At 50.0% G+C, this 22654-nt stretch overlaps 2 protein-coding genes across 3 annotated transcripts in view; one reads left to right on the plus strand and one right to left on the minus strand.

The window, feature by feature from the left end:
* TMEM63B (transmembrane protein 63B) overlaps window positions 1-11060 on the minus strand; it is a 47411-nt gene extending 36351 nt beyond the window's left edge. Inside the window, exon 1 of the mRNA XM_059830952.1 lies at window positions 11030-11060. The gene's annotated coding sequence lies outside the window, so the exon portion shown is untranslated. The remainder of the gene's footprint in view (window positions 1-11029) is intronic.
* Window positions 11061-11255: 195 nt separating this feature from the next.
* Window positions 11256-22050, plus strand: MRPL14 (mitochondrial ribosomal protein L14). Of its 2 annotated transcripts, XM_059835548.1 has the most exons (3): window positions 11261-11299; window positions 18798-18891; window positions 21391-22050. In XM_059835548.1, exons 2-3 carry the CDS (start codon window positions 18818-18820, stop codon window positions 21755-21757), a joined length of 441 nt encoding a protein of 146 aa, XP_059691531.1. In that variant the 5' UTR covers window positions 11261-11299; window positions 18798-18817; the 3' UTR covers window positions 21758-22050. The 2 variants fall into 2 exon arrangements, with proteins under 2 accessions (XP_059691532.1, XP_059691531.1); XM_059835549.1 differs by lacking the exon at window positions 18798-18891 and having other exon boundaries at window positions 11256-11299.
* The last annotated feature ends 604 nt before the right edge of the window (window positions 22051-22654 follow it).

Here is a 22654-nt window from a genome sequence, read left to right on the forward strand (position 1 = left end):
GAGCATCACCAGCCACAGGATTAAAACCGAAGATGGTTTTGGATTGTTTCCCAGCTGCTTGCTGGGGTAACTGCAAGAGCACAAGCTTCACACTGCCTCCACGAGCTCAGGTCAGCTCTGAGCAGCCAGGGAGATGCCCAGGTGGGAAGCAGCACACCTTATGAAGTTTTGTTATTGCTAGTTTCATCCTCCATCCACGGTCAGCGCTTAGGCTCTTCAGGACCAGGTACACTCCTTCCCCTCAAGAGAGGGGGCAGTGGCACTGAGCAGCAAGTTTGTCTCAAGGAGTGAGACAGAAGGAATAGAACATTCCCCATCCACCCGTGGCCTGAGTCACGGGACCCCCGTGCTCCAGCAGTGCCTCCTCCTGGTCCTTCTCACCTGTTGGGTTTCCAAAGGATGGGGCAGAAGTTCCTGTCCCACCATCCCCAACACACATGCCTTAAGAAGCAGCAGGGGTAGATTAAAAAATGCAAAAATAAACCCCCAAAACCCCCAAACCACCCCCCTCCAGCCACACTCATCTCAAACCCTCATTGATCCTGAAATCCGCCCAGCACGAGGCTCCTGCAGGCAAAACGGGGCACCAAAATGCACACACCTCTAAGGAGGGAGGCAGAGCAGGAATAACAAGGCAGCCGAGCCCCAGTGTTGGGGCAGGAGGAGAGGGTGTTGCCCCAGAGCTCTGCTTGGAGCCTCCAGAGCCAGCTCTGCAAGGAGGGCTTCACAACCAGTAACACATTGAAAGTCAAGGGATGCTCTGAAATGCTGGGGTGGGCTGGGAGGCAATTAGAGGTTGATCAGGATGATTGACAGGCTGGAAACAGGCAGCGGGAAGGGAGGGGAGCAGAGGGAAGAGCAGACAGACATGCTTGCTATGGGCCAGTCAGGCTCACCCCCCTGCAGTAGCTTTTCAGGACTAGGCTGGGAGCTTCCAGTCCACGCACCCATTTGGCCACAATGCACAGCTCTACCTGCACCACTGCTTGGATAGGCTGGAGTCTACCTTCACTAAATGGGTTTAAAAATCCCTTTTCTTGCTCCAAGAAATGCAGTGCAAACAAGAGAGAGCGCATACACGCTGCAGTCCAAATAGCAAAGCCCCCTCTCCCCAAGCTGTCCAAAATCTGCTTTGTTCTCCATTTACCATCCACGCACTTCCAGCACTGCTTTCCTACCCATACATCAGTCACTCCCATATATTTTGAAAACAGGCTTATTAAAACTACACACCTCCTCTACTTTGATTGCCCCATCCCTTCTCTTCCCTAGACTTCTGAGCTCCAACCAGAGGTCCTGTTTGATCCTTCACACCCAGCCAATCCCAGAGACATCTGTGAGCACAGCTGTGTCAGACACAGAGGCAAAGACCCAAGCGATCAACATGTCTCCACAGGCATAAGTCTGCTGATGGAGGTGCAGTTATACTGGCTAAACTGCTTCTCAGTGTTTTGAGGTGGTGGAACAAAACCAGACTGAGAAGCAGGAGTATTTTTGCCAAAATAGACATACGGTCTATAAAAGACCTTATAGCAGCCTTCCAGTACCTGAAGGGGGCCTACAAGAGAGCTGGAGAGGGACTTTTTATGAGGGCATGTAATGATAGGACAAGGGGTAATGGCTTTAAGCTGAAAGAGGGTAGATTTATATTAGATATTAGGAAGAAATTCTTCACCGTGAGGGTGGTGAGGCACTGGAACAGATTGCCCAGAGAAGTTGCAGATGTCCCAACCCTGGAAGTGTTTAAGGCCGGGTTGGATGGGGCTTTGAGCAATGAGCAACCTGGTCTAATGGAAGGTGTCCCTGCCCATGGCAGGGGGGTTGGAACTAGGTAATCTTTAAGGTCCCTTCAACCTAAACCATTCTATGAAAATAATGTCTCAACGGAGCAATCAAAACAGGCAGTCCTACACACCAAGCAGGCCAGAAGCTGCAGGTGTTTTGAAGGAGGCACCTAATGCACCCTACAGACATGGCCCAGACCAGGCTCAAATACTGCTATGATACCATGTTTTTATGCCTTCGATCTGTGAAGGTGCATCCCTTACTCCATACCCACTGGAGGACAGCTGAGCTATGGCTGCTACTCCACAAGACTCTTCTGGAGCAACTTGGGCTGTTCCACCCTGCAGCGCTTAACTCCCCAGAAGATGACACAAACGTTTACTGGGGTTATTTCCTACAAACCAGAGCTCTGCTCCCATCAAATGGAACAAAGCTTGAGAGAAAACAAAATAAAGGAGTGAAACACCAGGGGGGTTTCCCCCTCCTCCCTTAAAGCACATCAAAGCATTTGCTTTCTCCTGACTCGCAACCATAGTCAGAAGCTATCTACCAGCTTTGAAATTCCCCTCCTACCCCAGGCAATAATAAAACATGAAGATACGAGAGCGTGAGATTCCAGGAGCACTAGGCAGCAGGGATTTACAAGGGATACATCCTGTCAGGCACAGTGGATCATCTTTATTTTTAACAGCATTACAGCGTTAGTGGGTGAAAGGGAAGTCGTGGATGTAGCAAGATTTTAGCGAGCCATCTGCTGCAGCATCTCACCCAATCTCCCTCTCAAGGTTTGTTCATCACGCTAAGGCAGAAACGCTGCCTCACGGACTGAAAATGGGTGTAATGACCCTAAATAAACCAGCAGCTATAAGTGACAGAGCACTGGACCACAGGCTGGCAGGAACAAGAGGCGAGGGTGACATTTGGTTTTGTTTATCAATTTCACCAACCCAGGCGCTAAGTTTGGAGAGGTGGTAGGTGCTGGCTGCTCCCAGGTACCTGGGAGGCAGGGAACAATTTCAGAGGCACATGCATGGAGAGCAGGCGTAGGTTTGTCAGGGCATCACCCTATATTAGCTGGGGCCAGGCTAATGCTTTCTTTTAGTGGAGATGCCTCCTTATAAGGTAGAGGAGACTCAAGGAAAGGGCTTCGATACCAAGGCAGAAGCAACAAAAAAAGAGGGCTTTGAAACCCAGAGAACAGGGGTGCACTAAGAAAGTGGTAACAGGTGAAGACAGGGACCTCCACCCATGAAAGAGGAGAAGGGAGAGCTGGCTGCATGGCTCTGAAGGCAACTACAGTCCCAGCATCTCACCACCAGTTTTTCTTACCGCTCTTTGTGGCCTGACGTTTCTACCCTACCAAGCTAATGATACACAGTCATAAGATACATTATGCTTATGCAGGATAACCAAGTCCCACCTTAATCTTTTCCTTGATGAGATAAACAGATTGATCTCCTTATGTTTCTCACCATAAAGCTTTCTCTCCAGCCCTCAGATTATTTTGTAACTCTTTTCTGTATGCTCTTCAATTTTTCTGCATCCTTTTCTGATCACTGACACTGGATTTAGACAGAGTATTTTAGTCCCAGTCTCCCCAGCACCTCCTACAGCAGTAAAGTCTCATTCCTAGGGCCACTCACTGCTGCCTTTCCAGGTGCCAAACATTTCACATAACTGCCAGACTTGAAGGAGCCTTAATAGGTCATCTGGTGAGATTCTTTGCTTCAGGCACAGCCAGCTGCAATTCATCCATATCTACAGACTTTGGGCTAATTTGTTCCAAAACAAACACATCCCCCAACCCCAAAAAAACATAAAAACCCCCTTCAAGACAGCCTCCTCTTCTGCTTCACCATCCCAACTTATATTACAGAAAACCATAAAGTTTGAGCTCCCTCATGACAGGTAAAGTAACTTCCTGCCCTGTCTTCATCACAACTACAGTCTTCTAAAAGTACCTTGCTGTACATCCTTGAAGACCATGACGTTTCCTCTTCCATCTTTTCTACCTCAGGCTACGCAGTTGTAGTTCTTCTCATCCTTCCTCCCACACCGTATTTCTGCAGACCTTAATAATTTCTGTTGCTTTCCTGGATACTCTCTTGTTTGCGCACATCCTTCTCCAAGGGTTGCATCTGAGTCCGGTCCTTCAGCAACATCTCATCTGTGTTGAGGAGAGCACTAATTGCTTCCTGCACCTTAGAGGTGTCTCTCCTCATGCAGCCTGGCACAAGGCTTGCCTCATGTTTTCCTCCTCCGCAGCAGAGCACTAACTCACCCTGCTCCCAAACCCTAGTAATAACAACATTTCCCCCTGCCTAGTCAGGGTCTCCTTATTAAGTAGGAACCCTTTTGAGTATAGCTTTTCAACTGGTTGTGGGTCCACCTGACGGATGCTTCCTATCTCCCACACCTTGCCTGTTTGTTTACAAGGCTGACAGTTGGGTCAGTGACACAGACTGACTTAAGTCAAGTTCTATCACATCCATCGCCCTCGCTCAGCCGGTAGGCAAGCCATCCTTTCAGGCAAGGGCGTTGACCGACTTGACGTGGTACGTTCCAGACAAATGCCCACTGATGGGTTTTTAATCAGCATATTCTCCCACCTCCTTAACAGGATAAACACTAACTGCTTAACTGTTCATTCCAGTTTATTTAGAGAGGCTGGTTGTAGCCCCATTCTTTCTCCCTGTATTTCAAGGGATCAAACCTTAGGATCTCCCTCCACTAGATGTTCTCTAAGGTGGCTGCTCACCATGCAAAAGTTGCCTTAGCCTATTTGTTAAGTACTTTCAGGGAAATTTCATAAGGCTTTGCCCACATCTAGTTTACCTAACTAGTCTTGTTGCCTGTTGACTTGTGCATGTATTCACTCTTTAAAATTAACTCCTTTAAGCACCTTGTCACCCCTGACCTTCTTTGCAAGGTGAAGACAGAGTTCTTACTGTCACATTTTATTTGTTCCTCTTTTCCATGTAGCCAGGAGCCAATTCCTTCTTCTACCCAATAGCTGCATGGGCTCCTCCTGCCCTAGCTGGGAGTTCACACTGAGTTTCGCATCCACCACAAATCCGGTTCCTTCCTCCCAGACTTATAACTTTGCAACTCATGCCAATTCAGGCTGCCTTTTCTGTGTTGTGAGTAATAGTGAGCCCCTGAGCAGCTACCGCAGTTCAGCGGACACACAATAATTCATTTCTAGGTCTATGCCTCAAGCGTAGGCAAAAGCCCAGCAAAACCAAATCACCAACTTGCATACACAGTCTTCCTAGGGAAGATGTCAGCTTTACCAGCATCACCTGAGAGCCTCCAGAGTCCAATGGTTTCACACAAAAGGGGTCTAGAGGGAGTGCAGAGGGAGTTGAGGGATGAATCCCTTTTAAGATCTTCCTTGGAACCCAAAGGCACTCAATATTTGGCTCAAGAGCCCAAGTATACTAAGGTCAGCTGCAGAGACCTCCCCAGCCTGTGCCACTGCTAGGCTCTCTCTGACCTCCAAACAGAACACATCAGATGTTGATAATTATTTCAAGCAGGAGACAAGGCCTGCTGCTATCTGAGTTTCTTCTGAGTAAAAGATCATGCCAAGACTGTCTCACCCGCTGGCTTTGAAGGGACCCGAGACAGAACCTACAAAAGATCCCTATTTAATTAGCAAAAGCAGAGCCAGGCCAACATATGACTCTCCTACTAAATGCACTCTCGTAAGAAATTCCACTTAAGAGTAGCACCCTCCCTCTGACCCATGTCAACGACACATCAGGAGACAGCGGGATGCTCTTAAGGGAGCCTTTCAGAGCTGCTCTTCCATGCACGTCAACAGGAGACAGCACAAGACCTCCCCACGAGCAATGCTACATGGCCACCTTGTTGGCATAAGAGAGCCAGAGGTCATATTGCTGGTGGCAGCTGGCTGTCCGCAGGGCAGTGCTCTGCACTGAGCCAGCAGTGACCTGCAGGGACCCAGCGGGAGCATCCCTAGGGGAAAGGGAAGGGGTGTCAAAACAAGCAACTGCTCTGCACACAGAATTACAGGGGTGCATAGGGGATGAGCACACCCAACACAGGGACTCACAGGAGTAGCTCTGGGGACAGACAGTCCTTCTAGGGAGTGACGGGCAATGGTCAGACAGGACAGACCTGCAGCAGCCACTTTTCCAGCCACAGAAAGGCAGAGAGGTTCTTTGGCTTGCTGCTCAGAGGCAGCACAGTTGTGGTGGTTCAGGAAAGCAATTGCAGAACAGATTGAAAACAGGCAGACATGAATCCTGCCTGCAGCTGCTTTCTCCTGGTGCTGATGCAACGTGCCACCTTTCGAATACACAGTCCCTTAAAAGATCCAGACCCTTTCTTTAAGGCAATAGCACAAAGATCTTCCCAGATCAGGCCGCAAAAACAGGAATCTTCAAAACCTTGCTTTAAGCCAGACCTGTACTACCAGCTGCCAATTTCTCTGGGGAAAAACAGCATGCATAAAACAAGACCTCCCTCTCTCTTCCCAGCACAATAACCACCTAGGCAGCAGTTGCTGGCATCAACAATTAGACCAAAGCACATCAAGAACAGGAGACCTTGCTCAAAAGATGCAGTGGGCTGTGCCAGCAGAATCCCCATCTTGCCCATATAAGCTGTGTGGTCACTGTATGAGCTTGGCCTAAGCAGAGCACTGGGATACTGGGAAAGCATTCCCATCTCCCCACCTGGTTTTATGAGGGATGGGGAGGAATGGACTTGAAAATAGAAGAGGGGGAAAGGCAGGCAGGCAATATCAACATGCAAGAGCCATGGGGAGAAGAGAAGTATTTCCAGCACTGCTTAGCAATCATGTGCAGGGATCACATAATGAGCATGCCAAGATAACCCTGCGAAGGGCAGGGAGTGTTGCATGGAGGAAAGTGTTCTGCATCTCACGATTAGCTGCTTCCTGCAGCTAATCTGTATTTAGAGGGCAGACACCCAGCTTCACGCTGGAAGGACATGAAGCGAGAAGGCAGTGCCAACCGCAGGCCTGCAGGCTCAGAGAAAAGCCATTTCATACTGCAAGCTTCTGCTCTACAAGCTTGGCACCGGCTTCACAAATCTCACCCTCTCTCTGTTGCAGAGTGTGTACACACATGCGCGTTTCTTTTTCATTCCTTGATTTTTGTTTTTCTCCTTTTAACGGAATTTCTAGCCAATGCATCAGGCCTGCCCCCCCAACTCACTCCCCTGAGTGAGCTGGAGAGCTGTGGACAGGACTAGGGCTGCAGGCAAAGAGGTGCCTCCTGAGAAGGCCACGCTCAAGGCAGTTCCTGCACACACCAACTCCCTATACAGCTAGTGAGGCAAGGAGTCCTTCCCAGCAAGAGCCTGAGCTGCACAGGACATGGGAGAGAGTCTGAGGGCTGCAGTCTCAGGCAGCAGGCACTCCCACAATGAATGCAGAGTTACCCTCAGAGAGGCTGGCTGCCCCATGCCGCAGGTCCTTCAAAGCTAGAGCATCAGGACCAACAACACACTTGAAGATCAAAGTGGCGGAAGGACACAGGGACTCCCTCCCCTCTCTCCCTGCCTGGAAACCTGCATTTTGGTTTCCAGCTCAGTCTGCAAGCAAGCTCTGAGCTCCCCAGGCTTGTTTCCACCAGGCACTACTGCAGTCAGACCCCAAGCAGGACATCTGGGGCTGGAGGAGCAGAGATGGCTGCAGGGCAGAGGTGAGAGCACCACTACAAGCATGGTTCCTCACCCTGTGCTCATGCCAACATCAGCCTGCTCGGTGGCTGGGCTGTCTGGGCAGCGCTGGGATCACCGGTGGTCCTGACGAGCCCCAGGCTGTACCTCTGGACTTCCACTCCTGCTGCCAGCGTGGGGTGGACAAGAGCAGCAGGGACCCTTTGCACAGCCCAAAGTACAGAGCCAAAGCTCTCTCCTCATGGGTCAGGGCTGGAAAATCCTGCCAAGACCTGAGTGGGCAAACAAAAAAAAAAAAAGAAAAAAAAGAGAGGAGACTCTGCAGTGCTTGTAGCTGTCACAGGTGAAAGCAGGCAGGCATACCTACGGAAAGGCACTTGCTTCCCACCTGCTCAGCCCAGAGACAGGCCCCAGGGAGCCAGGAGAAGCAGGAGACAGCTCTGCTGAGACCAAACACAGGCGAACCTTCCTCTGAATCACACAGCATCCCAGAGGCCATGGCCCATTCGAGGCTCCACTGCTCCCCCCCACAATGCCTCTTGAGCCATCAGGCAAGACCTGGGACCCTGCAGAGCCAGTTCAGGTGGTAGCAAACCTGCCCCTTTGCTTCAGGCTCTGCGTGGGGCCTCTGCCTCCTTGTGCCAGAGGCAGCACCACGGAGAACAGGCAGCGGGCTGGCACACCAGCCGCTTGCCGCAGGAGCTGCCGGCTGGGGTGGGGGGACAGCTGCCAGAGAGCAGCCGGGCTTGACACAGCAGGCTGCTGGGCAAGCTCTCACTGGCAGGAAGGAGGTAGGGCAGGAGCAGCCTGAGGGACTGCCTCCAAGGATTGCTTCCCCTCTCCTTGGTTTCCACCCCCTGGAAAGCAGCTGCTAGATTAAAAAAGCCTTAACGGTGCTGTCATTGAAGGACATGGAGACAATCTCCATTTTCCAAACATCCCCATGATTTTGTCTCATCTCTGCACCACAAAAAGCCCCAGGGGAGATCCAGCCCCAGCCTCCAGCAAGCCCTATCATCCTTGCCTCCGTTACCCACCGCGGAGCTCTCGGATGCTTTGATATGCAAATCAGCCACAGGATCCATAACCAGCACTGTCTGCAATTAACAGTGCACAGAGTATCCTCTGGCACGCAGCAGGCACCCCACGGCTGCGCAGGCTTCGCATCAGGCAGCGCAGGTCCTGGCTGTCTTTCCTGGGAGTGGGAGATGCTGCCCGCGGAGCCCTTGGGTCCCCAGCGTACAGCCTCACCCTGGCCACCAGGATGGAGACAGGACGCTCATGGAAAGGATGCGGGCTGGGGTTGCACCTCGGTATGGATGTGGAGGGTGGCAGAGGAGCTGCCGGCAGGATGCTGCGGGCTCTCTGTGACCTGAGGCACTCCAGCTACCCTGGGCTCAAGGAAAGCGTAATTAGCAAGCAACAAAAAGCAGGCCCTCGGCACTGCCAGCTCTCGGGCTTTTATCGCACAATTCTCACTCTACCTGGGATTTTCTTAAAGTCCTAGTTCCCACAAAGAAGCGATTTCATGAGGATATTATTATTTTTTTTAACGTAAAAATTTATCAAAAAAACCCCCCTAGCAAGTTCTGAGCCCATTTTATTGCTGAAGAAAGCTAAAAAATATGACCAAGGATATTTTAAAAGCCCAGAAGGAAAAAAAAAAAAAATCCCTAAAACCAAAAAACCAAACAAGCAGCAAAGCACTCAGTATTTTTCTTGTTCTGGCTCAACTCATGACTTCAGGACATTTCAGGATAGTTGCACTGCACTCCAGTCAAAGGGGAAGAAAATGGAGCATTGCAAAGCCTCATGGCAATGCCTTCTTGACAAGAAAACTGACACCCTCAGAAAATACAGTAGCTTCAGTTCCTTCCAAGGTTACTGAAGACAGGAACAGACAAAAATAGAGCAAACTTAGTGCAACAAAACATACTCATGAGCCAAACCAGACTGTCTTCCCAACCCCCTCAAAGGCATCTTCTTTCATGTTTACCTTGCTCCTATGGTATCCAGGTGAAGATTGCAGAAAGGACCTCTCTCCCTGTAAAGACAGCATATTCCTACCACCAAAACGCTCAAGATGAAAAAGGCCTTTCCCAGGTAGATACCAGCTAATTGCAGTCATTAGAAGCAACATCCTTAATGTTTTGCTATTTCTGATTTGAACGGAGTCCTCCTGGAGTCAGTTACGAGCTGAGTAGTTGGCTTTCTGCTCTCTCAGAAGCATTAAGAGAATAAAAGGCTATTAGGGACCGTACGGCACGGGTGTTTGGAGGGGAAGGGTACTGGTCCCTGCAATGCACTTGCAAAGGCTTTGTCCCACGCCCGGGTGGGGCATCTGCAGGACCCTGTGCCGGCAACCCTTCAGCGGCTTTGTGACCGCTCCTACGGGGATGGTCCTGCCATGCAGCCCGTGGCTTTCCATGCATGCTCACTCCAGAGAGTGACATGATGGAGCAGGACACTTCCACTGTAACAGACAAATCCGGGGGGGAGGGGCTCCTTGTGGACTATGCACAACTAAATCAGCCACCCTGAGCATGCACTGATCAGTCTTTTGCTTCCAGCTCCTACTGTCGAGGGAAGAGCGAGTGAGGGAGGTGCCCAGAATCCCAAATACCCCAAACACCTGGTCTCCATCCAGCTGAGAGCTCTCAGCCTTGCTACAGACACCAGGCTGACTGCAGCCACGTCACAGATTTTTGGCATGATGCCTCCAGAAGGCAGCTACGTACAGACATCCAGGGCGCACTCCAGGACAGAAGGAAAAACCACGGTTTGCTGGTTTGGAGGGGCTGGTGATCAAGACAAGAGCAGAAAGGGACCGCCTGGCTACATGGTCACGGACACAAGCTCCATCCGATAGCTCTTTGCTAAGTTCTCCAGGGTACGAGAGGCAGGGCGGTATTAGCAATCTGCCTGCTCTTCCCACCCTTGAAAGACCCCTCCTGCCGCCCTGCTGCTCTCCGTCACAGCGGTGCCTGGAGAAGACGGGCAGGGAGGAGGAGGACGGGCGGCTCTCCCAGGACCGAGCACGCACAAAAGCCGCCTCAGCGCCTCCGACGGCGCTCGCAGGTGAGACGGGAGCCGGCGCCACCCGGCAGAAACGGGTCCGGCGCCCCCCGGGGTGCAGAAGCCACGTTACCCAGCAGCGGCCGAGCCGAGGGACGGCGCGCCGGGAGACGGCAAAGGCCGGGCGCCCGGGAAGCGGGTGAGAAGCCGCGGAGCCCCGAGCCACCCCGCTTCCACGCAGCCCCGGCGGGCCTTGCGGGGGGGCGGGCACGGGCCGCCCCACGGGCGCCGCACCCGGGCGCGCCCCCCGCCCCGCTCCGCGCCGCTTCAAGATGGCAGGCGGCGCCCCCCCGCCCCAGGCCGCCCCCGCCGCGGGGATCCGCGCCGCCCGGCCCGCCCCGCCCTCAGGAGGGACCGACGTGCGGCGCCGTTGCCCCCACCCCACCCCGGCAAGCACCGAGGCGGCGGGCTGCTGCCCCAGGCCCGCCTGGCCTGGAGGATCCGCGGCCGCCGCGCCCCGCCGTGCCGCAGTCCACCGTGCCAGCTGCTCGCTTACCCCGTGTCAGGCGCGGACTGGTTCCCCCCGGGCTGCCGCTTCGCCCCACCGGGCTGGGCCGGGCGCTGCGGTACCGCGCTGCGCCGCGCACAGGAGCGGGCGGCGACCCCTCGGCTGGGCTCGGCGCGGGGCGGGGCCCCGGGGGGGCGGGGCGCTGAGGCGCCGGCCCTGCACAGCGGTGGGCGGGGCCCGCGGGTGGCAGCGCCCGCGGGTGGCAGCGCTGCGCATGCGCGTGGGCCTGCGGGCGGAAGGCCCGCGGTCCCCTTGGAGGTGCGCGGTGGCGGGGGCCGTGCGGGGGTCTGGGGCTTGCGCTCCGTGCGGGCGGGGGGGTGCAGAGGCGGCCCCGGGAGCGGCGGCGGGCCGGGGCGGTGGGGAGCGGAGCGGAGCGGACAGGACACCGGGTAGGGTCAGTCGTGCGGCAGCGGGCGCCCCGCCCCTGAGTTGTTGCACTGCCGTCGTGGGGCCTTAGGCCTCCCGGGCGGGGCCGGCCGTGGCCTGTGGACCCGGCGGGCTGCGGGCGGCCTTGGCCCGCCGCCGGGCCAGTCTGCTCCCTGGGTGCTGGCTTTCTCCCGGAGCCGGCGCCGGGCCCTCGCTCGGCCTCGTGGCTGAGCCGCTGGGGGCGCGGGCGGCCCCCCTCGGCCCCCCGGCGCTGGGGCTGGGCGAGAGCAGGCCGCAGTGCGTGTGGGGCTGCCCTGCTCACCTGTGGGCCCTGCGGCGCCTGGGCTGTCCGGGTCCTCCTTCCCCCAGGTACCGGCCCTGCTGCCCCTCCCTCATAGGGAGCCATTTGCAGGCGTCGATGATGCTCAGTGCATGGGGCTTGAAATGTATAAACCCTGAGCATGGGTTGCTGCTCTGAAAGACTGAGAAATGCTGGCCTCAGGGACAGCACGGGGGCCGAGTTTGGGTGGCATGCAGGAGGGCAGATAGTTGTGACATCTTGTGAAAGCAACTGGGAGACAGAGCCTGGGCTGTGCGGAGCCTGGAGCCTTTGTGTTGCCTGCGCGCAGAGCACTGCAGATGGGGTGACCGGCAGCATCTTGCCTTTCTGACAGACTCTGCTCCCACTGAGCTTCAGCCTGTGCACTAACGGTCTGGTCTGGGGGAGGAGGAAAACACTATTCTGACACTGCTGCACATGTGTCTTTCAGAGTGTTTCTTTGCTTCAGAGTTCATGTGTGGCTGTGCTGCCGGGATTAGGCTTGTGTGGGTATGAGTAGTCACGCAGCGAAGTTGGACCAAAATTCCTGTGTCCTGACAAGCATGGCATTTACTCATGTGTGTCATGGGGACTCAGGAAGTGTGGGCGCTGGTCTGTGCTTTGCTGGTTATTCTCCAGAAAACTCCTTTGGAGGTCCGGTGAGTAAGGGGAGGCAATTTGGGGAAGAACACAGCATGACAGGTTTCTTATAAGCATGAAAGACTTACTTCTTGTAGTAAAAGCAGACGAGCAGACAGCCTTTTTAAAAGCAGAGCACAGATGCTCATCTGAGCTGTGTTCACTTGTCTGGTTCGAGAGTTCTTCAAGCTGACCTGGGAGGGTCTTGTTCGGAAGGAGAGAAACTAAGTTAAGGGAAGTTTTTGAGTGAGAAGCGAGGCTTATTCCAGCAAAACTGCAGGTAGCTCTGTGCTGCCTTGCGGCATCAGTGTGCCTTTGTCTCCAGGTCAGGTTTCTCTTGAGCTTGAATTCTGTCTGTATTAGGCATCCTTTTGTGGTGTAGCTTTATCAGGAAGGCCTGGAGCCACTACCGTTCTTTTTTCTGTGAACAGCTAGACTAGGTCAGTGGTTCCTGAAAGCTCCCCACCTTCTCTTCCTTCTTGTTTTTGTCCTTCTCCCTGCCACAGCTCCCCCCAGTGCGGTTACTGCTATCTGGGTTGCGATCGCACCTTGCTGATTGGGACCTGGTCACCCAGGTCAGGGCTGGGAACAGAATCTGATCTTGTGGCTTGCCACCTATTGTCCTGTTCCTGAGACCGCAGTACTTTTAGAAGTAGTAAAGATACATTTGAGAGGTGATAGCAGCATTAAGTTATGAGAGTGTGGGCAGTTCTCTGAATTCATGTGGAATTCTAAAAGACATGGACAAGGCAGGACCTCACTGGGCTTCACCTCCAGCCCCACAGACCATACCAGAACAGAGCTTCTGGAATTAGATACGTGCTCTACCGCTCCTTTCCTTTGACCTCAGACAGGAAGTTGTTCTCTCTGTATCTTAATTTCCTGCTGGTCCACTGGGAATAATCCCTTCCTATTTTAATACAGTACTGTGAATATGAATATATAGAATGGTTTAAGGTGGTCGAATACTAGAATGATAAAAGCCATAAGTACCTTAGAGTTGGGACTTCTGGATACTTAAAATGTCAAAAATGTTTTCTATTAAATATATTCAGCTCTTTTTTAATCTGCCTTTCTTGATTGTTATCTGGAAAATGAGGTTATTGTGTTTTGCTTCAAAGTTGTTAACAGATGTACCTGTAGTGAGTTTCTGTTGGTAACTTGGATCAATTAATATCCTGTTTAATAGCTAATCCTATTCATAAACGGAATTCAAAAAGACTTAATTCCTTTTTGTGAATCCTGGCCTTTCTGGCTGTCATTAATGTAAAACCAATTATGTCTTGGTAATGAATATCTTGTGTATTTTTAACACACACAAGCCCTTAATCACATTGTTTCCTTTATGAGGAGAGCTGTGAATGGATTGAGTCCCGTAGTTCACAGTTGGCTCTTGTAGCTCACCCTGGCAGACGGTCTATAAATAAACCTGCAGTGGCAGAGTAGGGGTTTTGGTATTTGCATCGTGCATATTGTCTTGGATTTATTTCCTGTGTTTTAATGATGGATGACAGATGCAGTTCAAATCTTCATGGTGCCTGGAGCATGTCTATTTTGGTCTCTTAGAAGAATAAAGGGGATGTTGGCCCCCAGTGTTTGACTGTGCAGATCAGGTTACTACTAGTAAAGTGAAGAAAATTATTCCCTGTTTTATTTTGTATATTTGGCAGCAAACTTTGGGTAGTAGGCCTCAGCATTTGCTTTGCAACATCCATTGGTTTTCTTTCCTTGGGGCCTGTTTGTATGGATGAGTTACTAGCAGAAAGAAGGTAAAGAAATAGCTGAATGGTTGTGGAACTACAGATCTTGGGAATATAGCGAGCAGGTGTCATTTCCCAAACTTGTGCTTAAAAAGGAAGGTAATACTGGATTGCTAGGTAACAGCACTATTTAAAAGTACGTTTACTCTAGGATCCAGGCAGGGTAAGAGCGGCACCTTGACTGGGTTTTAGCCTATACACCACTGATAAAAACTTGGTCAGAGCCATTGTACTGGCCTCTTAAGTGTTCAGACGCAGACCTTTTTAGTGCTGCCATGGCTGTGTTAATAGTGCAGATTCATACAGACCATTCTTATGAAGCACATCAGTATTTTTGCTGAAGTTAGAGACCCTTTTCTTGTCCAAACTTCCCGGTGTTTCTGCAGAGATACTGTCACAATCTAAGTCTGGGTTGGCAGTGAAAGTAGAAGTCCCAGTCTTGTGTTTTGCCACATTGCCTCGCACCAGCATTCATGTGGCTGCGGGATGGGTTGGATCAGGGAACTGATATAGCTAAAAACTGTGGCCGATTTACATGAATGCTGGAGCCAGCATAAGGGTGGTGATAGAAATGTGTGTTGGGGGGACACAGGGCTTCCTTTCTTGGTAGTGTGTGCCCTGATGTTGGTTCAAGGTGAGTATGTAATCCTGTCGTCCTTATCTGGAAGATGTCCTTGCTTTCTGTCAGCTCCCTGAGGTGGTCTTCTCCCGTGTTTGCATGCGTTTGACGAAAATATTGTATGTGGTCCGCTTCTGTTGGCTGGGATGAAATTTTCCAGAATTCCTCCATCCAAAAACCACTCAAGATTGCAGTAAATATAAGTTAGTTCTTTAATCTCAAGGAAAAATGTTGAAGGTGGTAGCTTTAATATGGCACTTGAAAATGGTGCAGTGGGTAAATAACTGGTGAAGAGTTTCTTTGTTGTGCGGTGTTGGAATTTGATGAGGGTCCGTTGCATTGAATGGGGTATGGCTGAAGGGCCCTCGAGAAGGGAGTGTTTGCTACAGCAGGTTATTGTGTGCTGAGACTTATTCAGTGAAGTAGAAATTGGGTCATTTTAGGGAATATTTGATTAATAAACTTCTCCCCCCTTTCTGAATCTTACTCCAAACACTCTCTGAGGTCTGTGCTAACTTTTAACAGGTATGTGGAACGGAGAGAAGCAAAGCGTCTCTAAGATTCTGGTTTTAAGAAATTAGTCTCTCTAACCATGAGATAGAGCCACTGCTAGAATTTAGGGGCAGCAGGGTAGGAACTGGGAGAGAGGTTTCTCTGCATGGTTCTTTATCACTGCTTTGGTGCAGCTATGTGTGGCCGACATTGTATCAATAGTTGTCTTTGTATTGGGCCTTTCATTTTAGGATAGTGTCCATTTAAATACTGCTCTTGCCTAGCATGAACAACTTGGAAATCAATTCTGCTTGGGCAGGAGAGTGGACTAGATGACCTCCAAAAGTCCCTTCCAAGATAATTCCTTGGTCAGGAGTGTATTAGTGACTAAGTACTAAGCAGCGGTGGTGTTTTGCCCATCCAGGGTATTGTAGGGTGCACTCTTGTATTAGTTGAGCAATACCAACAGCAGACTTCTGGGAATTCCTGCGAATTTTCCTGTGCTTGATGGTTATGGGGGTACTCTTCCCATACACCTCTGAGCACTGAAACCTGATGACCTGGGGAGAGCCACCTTCAGAAGCAAACTCGGGTCACGTGCGTTCCCTGTGCCTGTGCTAAGTGCAGCCTCCCCTGAGCCTTTAAGGCTTGCTGCTGTGAGGCAACATCAGTGCTGGGAAGGAGAGAGGTGCTGGGTGCGCTGGGGCCAATAGCTGTCATCGCTTTGTAGCAGCTCTTCAACTTTGGCACCAACTTGGAGCATTCGTGTGACAGCATCCAGCGTGACAGAGTGGGTGGCTTCTGTGCCCTTTAGAGTTTAGTAACTAGCCACTCCACAGAGGGAAGAACTGAGGGCAGAGGAGGTCAAGTTCACAGCTGCAGAGGGAGCAAGTTGGGACTGGGTCTGGTTGAGGAGCACCTGGAGACAGACGCAAACTATTGGCTGTTTGTTTCTAGGAGGGAAGCTGGCATGTTACGATAGCTGAAGATGTGATTCACTCTTCATGAACCCACTCGCACCCTTGAATGCTGTACTCCATGCCACAGATGCATTTTTCTCTTCCCTCCACCCTGAACCTTCCTGGTAATTGGAAGCATCCCCCCTGTTTACTCAGTTCCTAACAGGATGCTTCATACCAAATAATCAATCATACGAAGTTTCTTAGCTTGTGACACATCTTAATGTGCCGAGGAATAATTCTTAGCAAAGAAGGGGGTACTGAGTCATCTGGAAAAATAAACAGTCCTTGGACACTTAACGCTGTTGGTGCTTCTGCTGGTAGTTTTGTAACTTCAAACCTTCACTGCTGCCACAGGGTAGAAACAAACAGTGACTCCTTCCAGAAGCGGGGAGTGAGTTCAGAGTTTAGGCAGCGCTTTGGGACTCTGACATGCGGCCTTGAGCACATCTAGCTATGCTGGTTGTGACATGGCTGTTCCTCTGACAGAGGGCAGGGCGTGCGCTCGTACCTGCCCTGCCATGAGGGTACCTCTCCTACCTGTCTCATGTAGTGGTAAGGATGAGCAGGCCCATCCTCTCCTGCCACTGAGGCCACCATGCCTGCTAGGGGAAGACAGCTGGACTCCCTGGGAAATATCCCCCAAAGACAACAGAGAGACTGACTCGCTGCTGCTTGTTTGGGTCTTCTAGAGGGATCCAAGGCCTCGGTGCAATTCTGGAGGAAGTAGGAACAATATTACCCGCTGGGCTTGAGTTTCACATGGGGAAACAGTACACCCAAGCGCAGAACAGGACACAGGCTGTCGTCCCTGTCAACGCGAGGTGTGGGCTTACAGCAAGGCAACGTAGTTAAACTTGCTTAGAAATCCTAGCGACAGCAAGGCCCAGGTAATTGGACCTTGATTGACAGCAGCACTGTAAATACTGCAGGGCCGTGTTTTTGTAAGGATCACACAGTTAGGTAAGGAGCTGTGGCAGAAACAGCCTTTTTGGAATCTCATTTCAGAGAGGGAACAGTGCAGGTGAGCTCTGAAGGGAAGCTCTGAACTCATTTGGAGATCTTCTACCCCACTGAAAAGTGGCTTTGTTTAGCAAATGAATGTTAGCTTTGGCTGTTGCTGATCTGTGTTCCAAACCTGCCCGTGTGACAGGTGAGATAGGTTGCCGCATATTTGAGAATGTGTGCTTTGCTCAAGGAGCGCTGCTACAAAATTGCTGTGGTGCACATCTCCGGTACTTCTCATCCCCCTGTCGCATAATGCTTGCTCTCTAGGACAACCACAAACCCTAAAAAAATACATACATCCCAAAGTAAGCAAACACACTGAGGAAAAATAAAAACAATAAAGAGAGTGAAGATTTAGCCTGGGCTTTACTTGGTTGTAGAAGAACAGCTGTGACATCATCTGTTGGAAGGCTCTGTGGGTATTTTTTGTCCCCTAGAGAAGTTAGGTCAGCTTTGTTTTTTAAATAAAAGTTAAGAAAACGGCCTTACAATGTACTGCAACCCTTTGGGCCTAAGCTCATCAGAAATGGCAAAGGGAGATAAGAGGTCAATGTATTTTTAATGTTTACTGTAGAAAGGAGAGAACCGGAGCATGTGTTGATTACACCGCCAAAGTCTAAGCAAGCAGTGTCACACAGCGGTAGTTGCAGTCAGATGGAAAGTCTTAGCTGTACCTGAGCTGGCCTGAAAGAAGACTGGCTCTAGGTCCATGTTGTTCTCTCCCTTCGCTTGGCTCTGCTGGCATAACTGCCTGGGTCATCGCTCCCTAACCGACGTCTGGCAAAGTGACCCGGGTTCAGATAAGCCTTTGTGATTGCGTGTGCAAGCTGGTCCCCATCAGTCTGACAGAATGAGGTTAGGGAACTGCCATAGATATAGTCAGGGAAGAGGTGTGGTGAACTCAGTCAGAGGTCACCCTTGTAACCCAGCTTTGCTGCAGTAGGGGTAGTGTTTTGATTTGGGTTGAGTGAGCACCATAAAGTTACAGGAAACTGTTTCATCTAGGCAGCTTTAACAGGGTGAGATTGGCAGAGGTGTGATTCTGGTCTCTAAACAAAGGATGCTGAACACTTTGTATATGCTAAGAGGGAGCATGCCCTCAGCAGTGGAGCTTTATCTTGTTTCTTGTGTAGCAAATTGTTTCTTGAAGCTCTGATGCCAGGCTGCAAAGTATCTCTGGCTTTTTGTTTGGTTTTATAGCTAACATTGGTAGCTTATACAAGTAACTGTGGTAGATTTTACTGGTCACTGCACCCCTAAGTTAGTTAACATCCAAAATTCTCAAAACTGCTTGTTACATGATTCACAGTGCATGCAGAAGGACCCTTACCTCTGTGCACAGGAAACTGCAGTGCAGCGATACTGAATCCAGCTTTGTAGTACACGCATCTGAATTACATTGTCTGCTGAATTCAGGCAGGGGTTGTTGATCTGCTTTGTGGCATGCTGCGGATGCTGTTAGCACTCCGTGTGCTGTGGATTGCAGCGTCTGAAGAGGTGCTGAGGCTCTAGTTTGTGATTCACATAAGGAAAAGGAAGCAAACCAAATTCTGTACAGTTTCTAGAGTTTATAATTCTCTTGTTTCTTACACAGGGCGAGTTACCAGAAACTAAATGGCTCTCTTGAATAGGCGATTGGGTTTATCTTTAACCCATCTAAGCAGCACAGTGATCCAGCGACACTTCAGGTAATTTTGAAATCTTGCTTTTGCTTTTGTTTTCTTGGGAGAGTTTGCTGATTGAAAAAGATGCTGTTAAGTAGGTCAAGCATAAGTTACAGTATTTGTAATTCAAACAGGATAATATAATTAAAAAAACACCTCACAGTTGTCTCTTCACAGATTGTAAAGTGAGCCCAAACACAGCAACCAATACAGCTTCCTGGCAGTCTGAATGTGGTCTGAACTCTGCATTTTCATGTGCATGTGAGGAGGCTTTTAGGCCTTTGAGGGTGATGCAAGGGCCTGCAAGCAGAAGTTGAAAGTGCCTGTGTTTCTCAGCCAAGTGCAAAAAAGCAACAGCTAGCCCCTGCTGATGCAAACCCAATTACATGTTTAAAATTATTCCAGAGTTTATCACTTCAGTTACTTAGAACAAAAGTAACCTTAAAAATTACTGCCTTGTACCTTAACAGTGTCCATTTTGTTATTTTTCTTTAGGTCCTTGTTCCAGGCTCAAGGCATTTAAAGCTTCTTAAATTTATGGACCTCATGTTTTACAATGCCTTGCACAAAGTTAGAGCCTAATCCCACAGTACACTTGGTGCAGGTATGGGGAATCTCTAGCGTATAGCTCTTTGAAGGGTCAGGGCTTCTGTTTATAGGGTGAGAATAGTCATTCCCATGACTGTGGTCTAGAGAGGGGATTAAGACAATGCTTAGGGCTAGATGTGTGATAGTCCCAGCTATCTTGAGGAGGTATCTAAGTCTTACTGGCTTTCTCTGTAAATGGGCTGCATGAGAGCATTGGCCAGTAGACATTTAAAGGATATATATATATGCGCTTATATGCTGACAGCAAGAGGGAGGCCAAGTCCACGGAAGTGAGGCAGCGCTACTGCAGGATGGTAGCAGTCTTAATGGGGAAAGTGGTGGGCCTGCTTTGGTTGTGGTGGGGTTTTGCTCCAAGACTGTGGTGGAAATGAAGGAAATAGGGGAAAGAAAAAGTCCTCCCTGTGCAGTTACTCTTGTCTAGTGGTACCTGGGCAATCGCACTTACAGCTGTTTGCTACTGCTGTGTTGTGGACTTGGTCCCACCTAGGTTTCCCCTTCTCCTTCCTGTGACAACACTCTTGTCCCTTTCCAGCCTCCTTCCTTCTGCCTTCCCTGCTGTTCAGCTACAGCCGGCTGGCAGAGGATAGAGTGTGGTATACCACAGTCCCTGCCAGGGGATGGGATGAGAGAGGGTGGCTGCTTGCAGAGGTGAGTGACTTCTGAGAGAGAAGAGAGCTGTTCTTTTGTAGGGGAAAGCTGGGGTAGGCCTCTGCTGCAGGAAACAAATCTTGAAAGGCAGTGCTTGACTTCTGGAGCAGTGAGACTAATGCAGACTGACCCAGCCGGCCTTCCCTTACTGCATGTAAAAATGTGTGCTTCAACTGATGTCCATCCACACTGTGTTTGACATGCAGGGGATGGCTTGCTCTTCTAGGCAGCATTGCAAATACAGGTCCTTTGTCTTCAAGAAGGGCTGATGGTCCCCATTGGTCTTTATTTACAATACTTGCTTCTGCTCTGCAAAACAAGGTGAACAGTTAGGTTGATTCCATATGCTGTCTATTTGAGCTTGGCATTCCTGCAGCTGTCTGGCCAGCATGTTTCTAGCACCTTACTGCAAAGCAGTTGTTTAGCAGTAGAAAGAATCTTCCTGCTTTTTCGATGGTCTCTGTTTAGGTGTTCTTTGAAGAGAAGCAACAAATTACTTGAATTTGAGCTTACTGGATAAAAGAATAGCCATTCCTGTAAGGAAGGTTGAATTATTTCTCAGTTTATTCCTGCTGTTCCCAAGCATATTCAGAGTCAGAGCTAACAACTTAGGGTCGTGCAGTTTATTTCTGTTGTTTCTTACTCCTGGTAATCCCACAGAGCAAACAGATACAGAAGAGACTGCGTCCCTCTGGGTTCCTCCCACATGGGGAAGGTGATGATCTGTTAGATTCGAGTTGGTGGCAGCTTAGCACAGCCACAGCAGGACCTCAGACATCTCGCTGAGAACAGAGTAAGATGGGAGATCCTCATACACTTCAGTGAAAAGAAGATTGGTCAGAAAAGTCCTTACTGCTGGGGACTGTGTGCAAGATTGAAAGACTTGAGTCTTAGCTTCCTGTAGGCTGTTTGTAGCAGAAGCAAGCACATTTTTTTGCTTGTAAATTGAAGTTGAATGGAATCATCTGCAGTTGCTAAAAAGCCCAGTAAATGCAAGCCACCCTTCACGCCATCTTTTAGTTGCGTTTCAGAGTAGAATGGTTGATTTATGTTTGACATTTAGTGAAGAGTGTGTAAAGCCCAAAGTAGCATCTGGCTTTCAAAGAGCACATTGAATGCAGTCAATGTGTCACCCATATGGTATGTATTTGTTGCTGGCGCCTTCCGAGTGGTTTGTGTAATGACAAGATCCTGTGCTGGCTTTGTCCTTGCTCCCCAAGGATTATTGAGGAGATGTGTCTCTCATTCTTTCCTGTCTTTTGCTAGTATCACTGGAGCATGCCGAGCAATACAGAAACTCACCCGCGTGCGAGTGGTGGACAACAGCACCTTGGGGAACACACCATACCACAGGCCACCAAAATGTATCCACGTGTATAACAAGACCGGAGTTGGCAAAGTAGGAGATACGATCCTTCTGGCTATCAAAGGAGAAAAGAAGAAGGCTTTGATTGTAGGGCACAAGATGCCTGCTGCCCCCATGACGCCTAGATTTGATTCCAACAATGTGGTACTCATAGAAGACAATGGAAATCCAACAGGGACTAGAATAAAAACACCAATACCCTATATCCTGCGACGGAAAGAAGGAGAGTTCTCCAAAGTATTGGCCATTGCCCGCAACTTTGTATGAAAGCTAAGAAATGTTTCTGGCAATCCTGTTTATATTCTTTAATGCAGTAGCTGTTCCTTGGCCCTTTTCTAGAAAATGGTGAAACGTGATAAAGTTGAGTCATCAAGAGTCTCTCTTCCTGTTTAAGAATTACAAACAACTAGTTTAAATATTAAAATACCTTCTTTTTTTCCAAAATAAGGTTGATTTGTTTCACAGAACTTCTGCAGTGTGTTGGGGAAATGCTTCTTCACTCTTACTGCTCAGGTGGTGTTAATTTGGTCTTAATCATTAAAATGAGAACATGAAAATCCTTCTTGTTTTGCAATGCTTATGCTCTTTTTTCCCTATTTCTGCCTTTCCCACTTCCCCAGGAGCAAGACACAAAGCGCAGTCCCTGGCCCAATGACACTGAGGTCTACAAAATGGATTCACATGTAATAGAGTAGGAGAGATATATAACGAACTGTTGGTACCTTGGGCACGTTCAGTAAAAGGATTAGTTTCTACATCTTTGCCTAAGAAAAGTCTTTAGGAGGAATCAGAATTGGGAGAGCATGATGGCCTACAACTTTGGTGGTGTGTGGTTAAGCAGGGTATGCCAGAGATGGGGAAGCACATGTAGGAAGGGGAGGTGAATGGGGTAGGTTTGAGAAATAGCCTGTGCTCTCCACCTGACCAGCCTCAGGAAATTGTGTTCTCTGAGTAATGCAAGGGCTAGGTTCAGAGTGGAAGGTCCACTGAAAGAAGCTTCCTTTTGGACTGCTTTTCAGGACTGCGACAGGCATTATCTGTGATGTTGGTTGGTGAGACCGGCTGTTGTCCAGCGGTGCTTCCTAAGTTCAGGCACAATAGTGTGCAAATGCTGTTGTATTGCTTTCAGGGCCAGCTGTGGTCTGGGAGCCAAACAGCTGCCTT

This window comes from Gavia stellata, chromosome 2 (assembly GCF_030936135.1).
Source record: "Gavia stellata isolate bGavSte3 chromosome 2, bGavSte3.hap2, whole genome shotgun sequence".
Taxonomy (NCBI): Eukaryota; Metazoa; Chordata; class Aves; order Gaviiformes; family Gaviidae; genus Gavia; species Gavia stellata.

Excerpts from the sequence above, each read along its gene's own strand:
- MRPL14 (XM_059835548.1), top strand. The coding sequence starts at position 18,818 with ATGGCTCTCTTGAATAGGCGATTGGGTTTATCTTTAACCCATCTAAGC. Across the intron at positions 18,892-21,390 it reads GTGATCCAGCGACACTTCAG|TATCACTGGAGCATGCCGAG; the intron begins GTAATTTTGAAA and ends GTCTTTTGCTAG.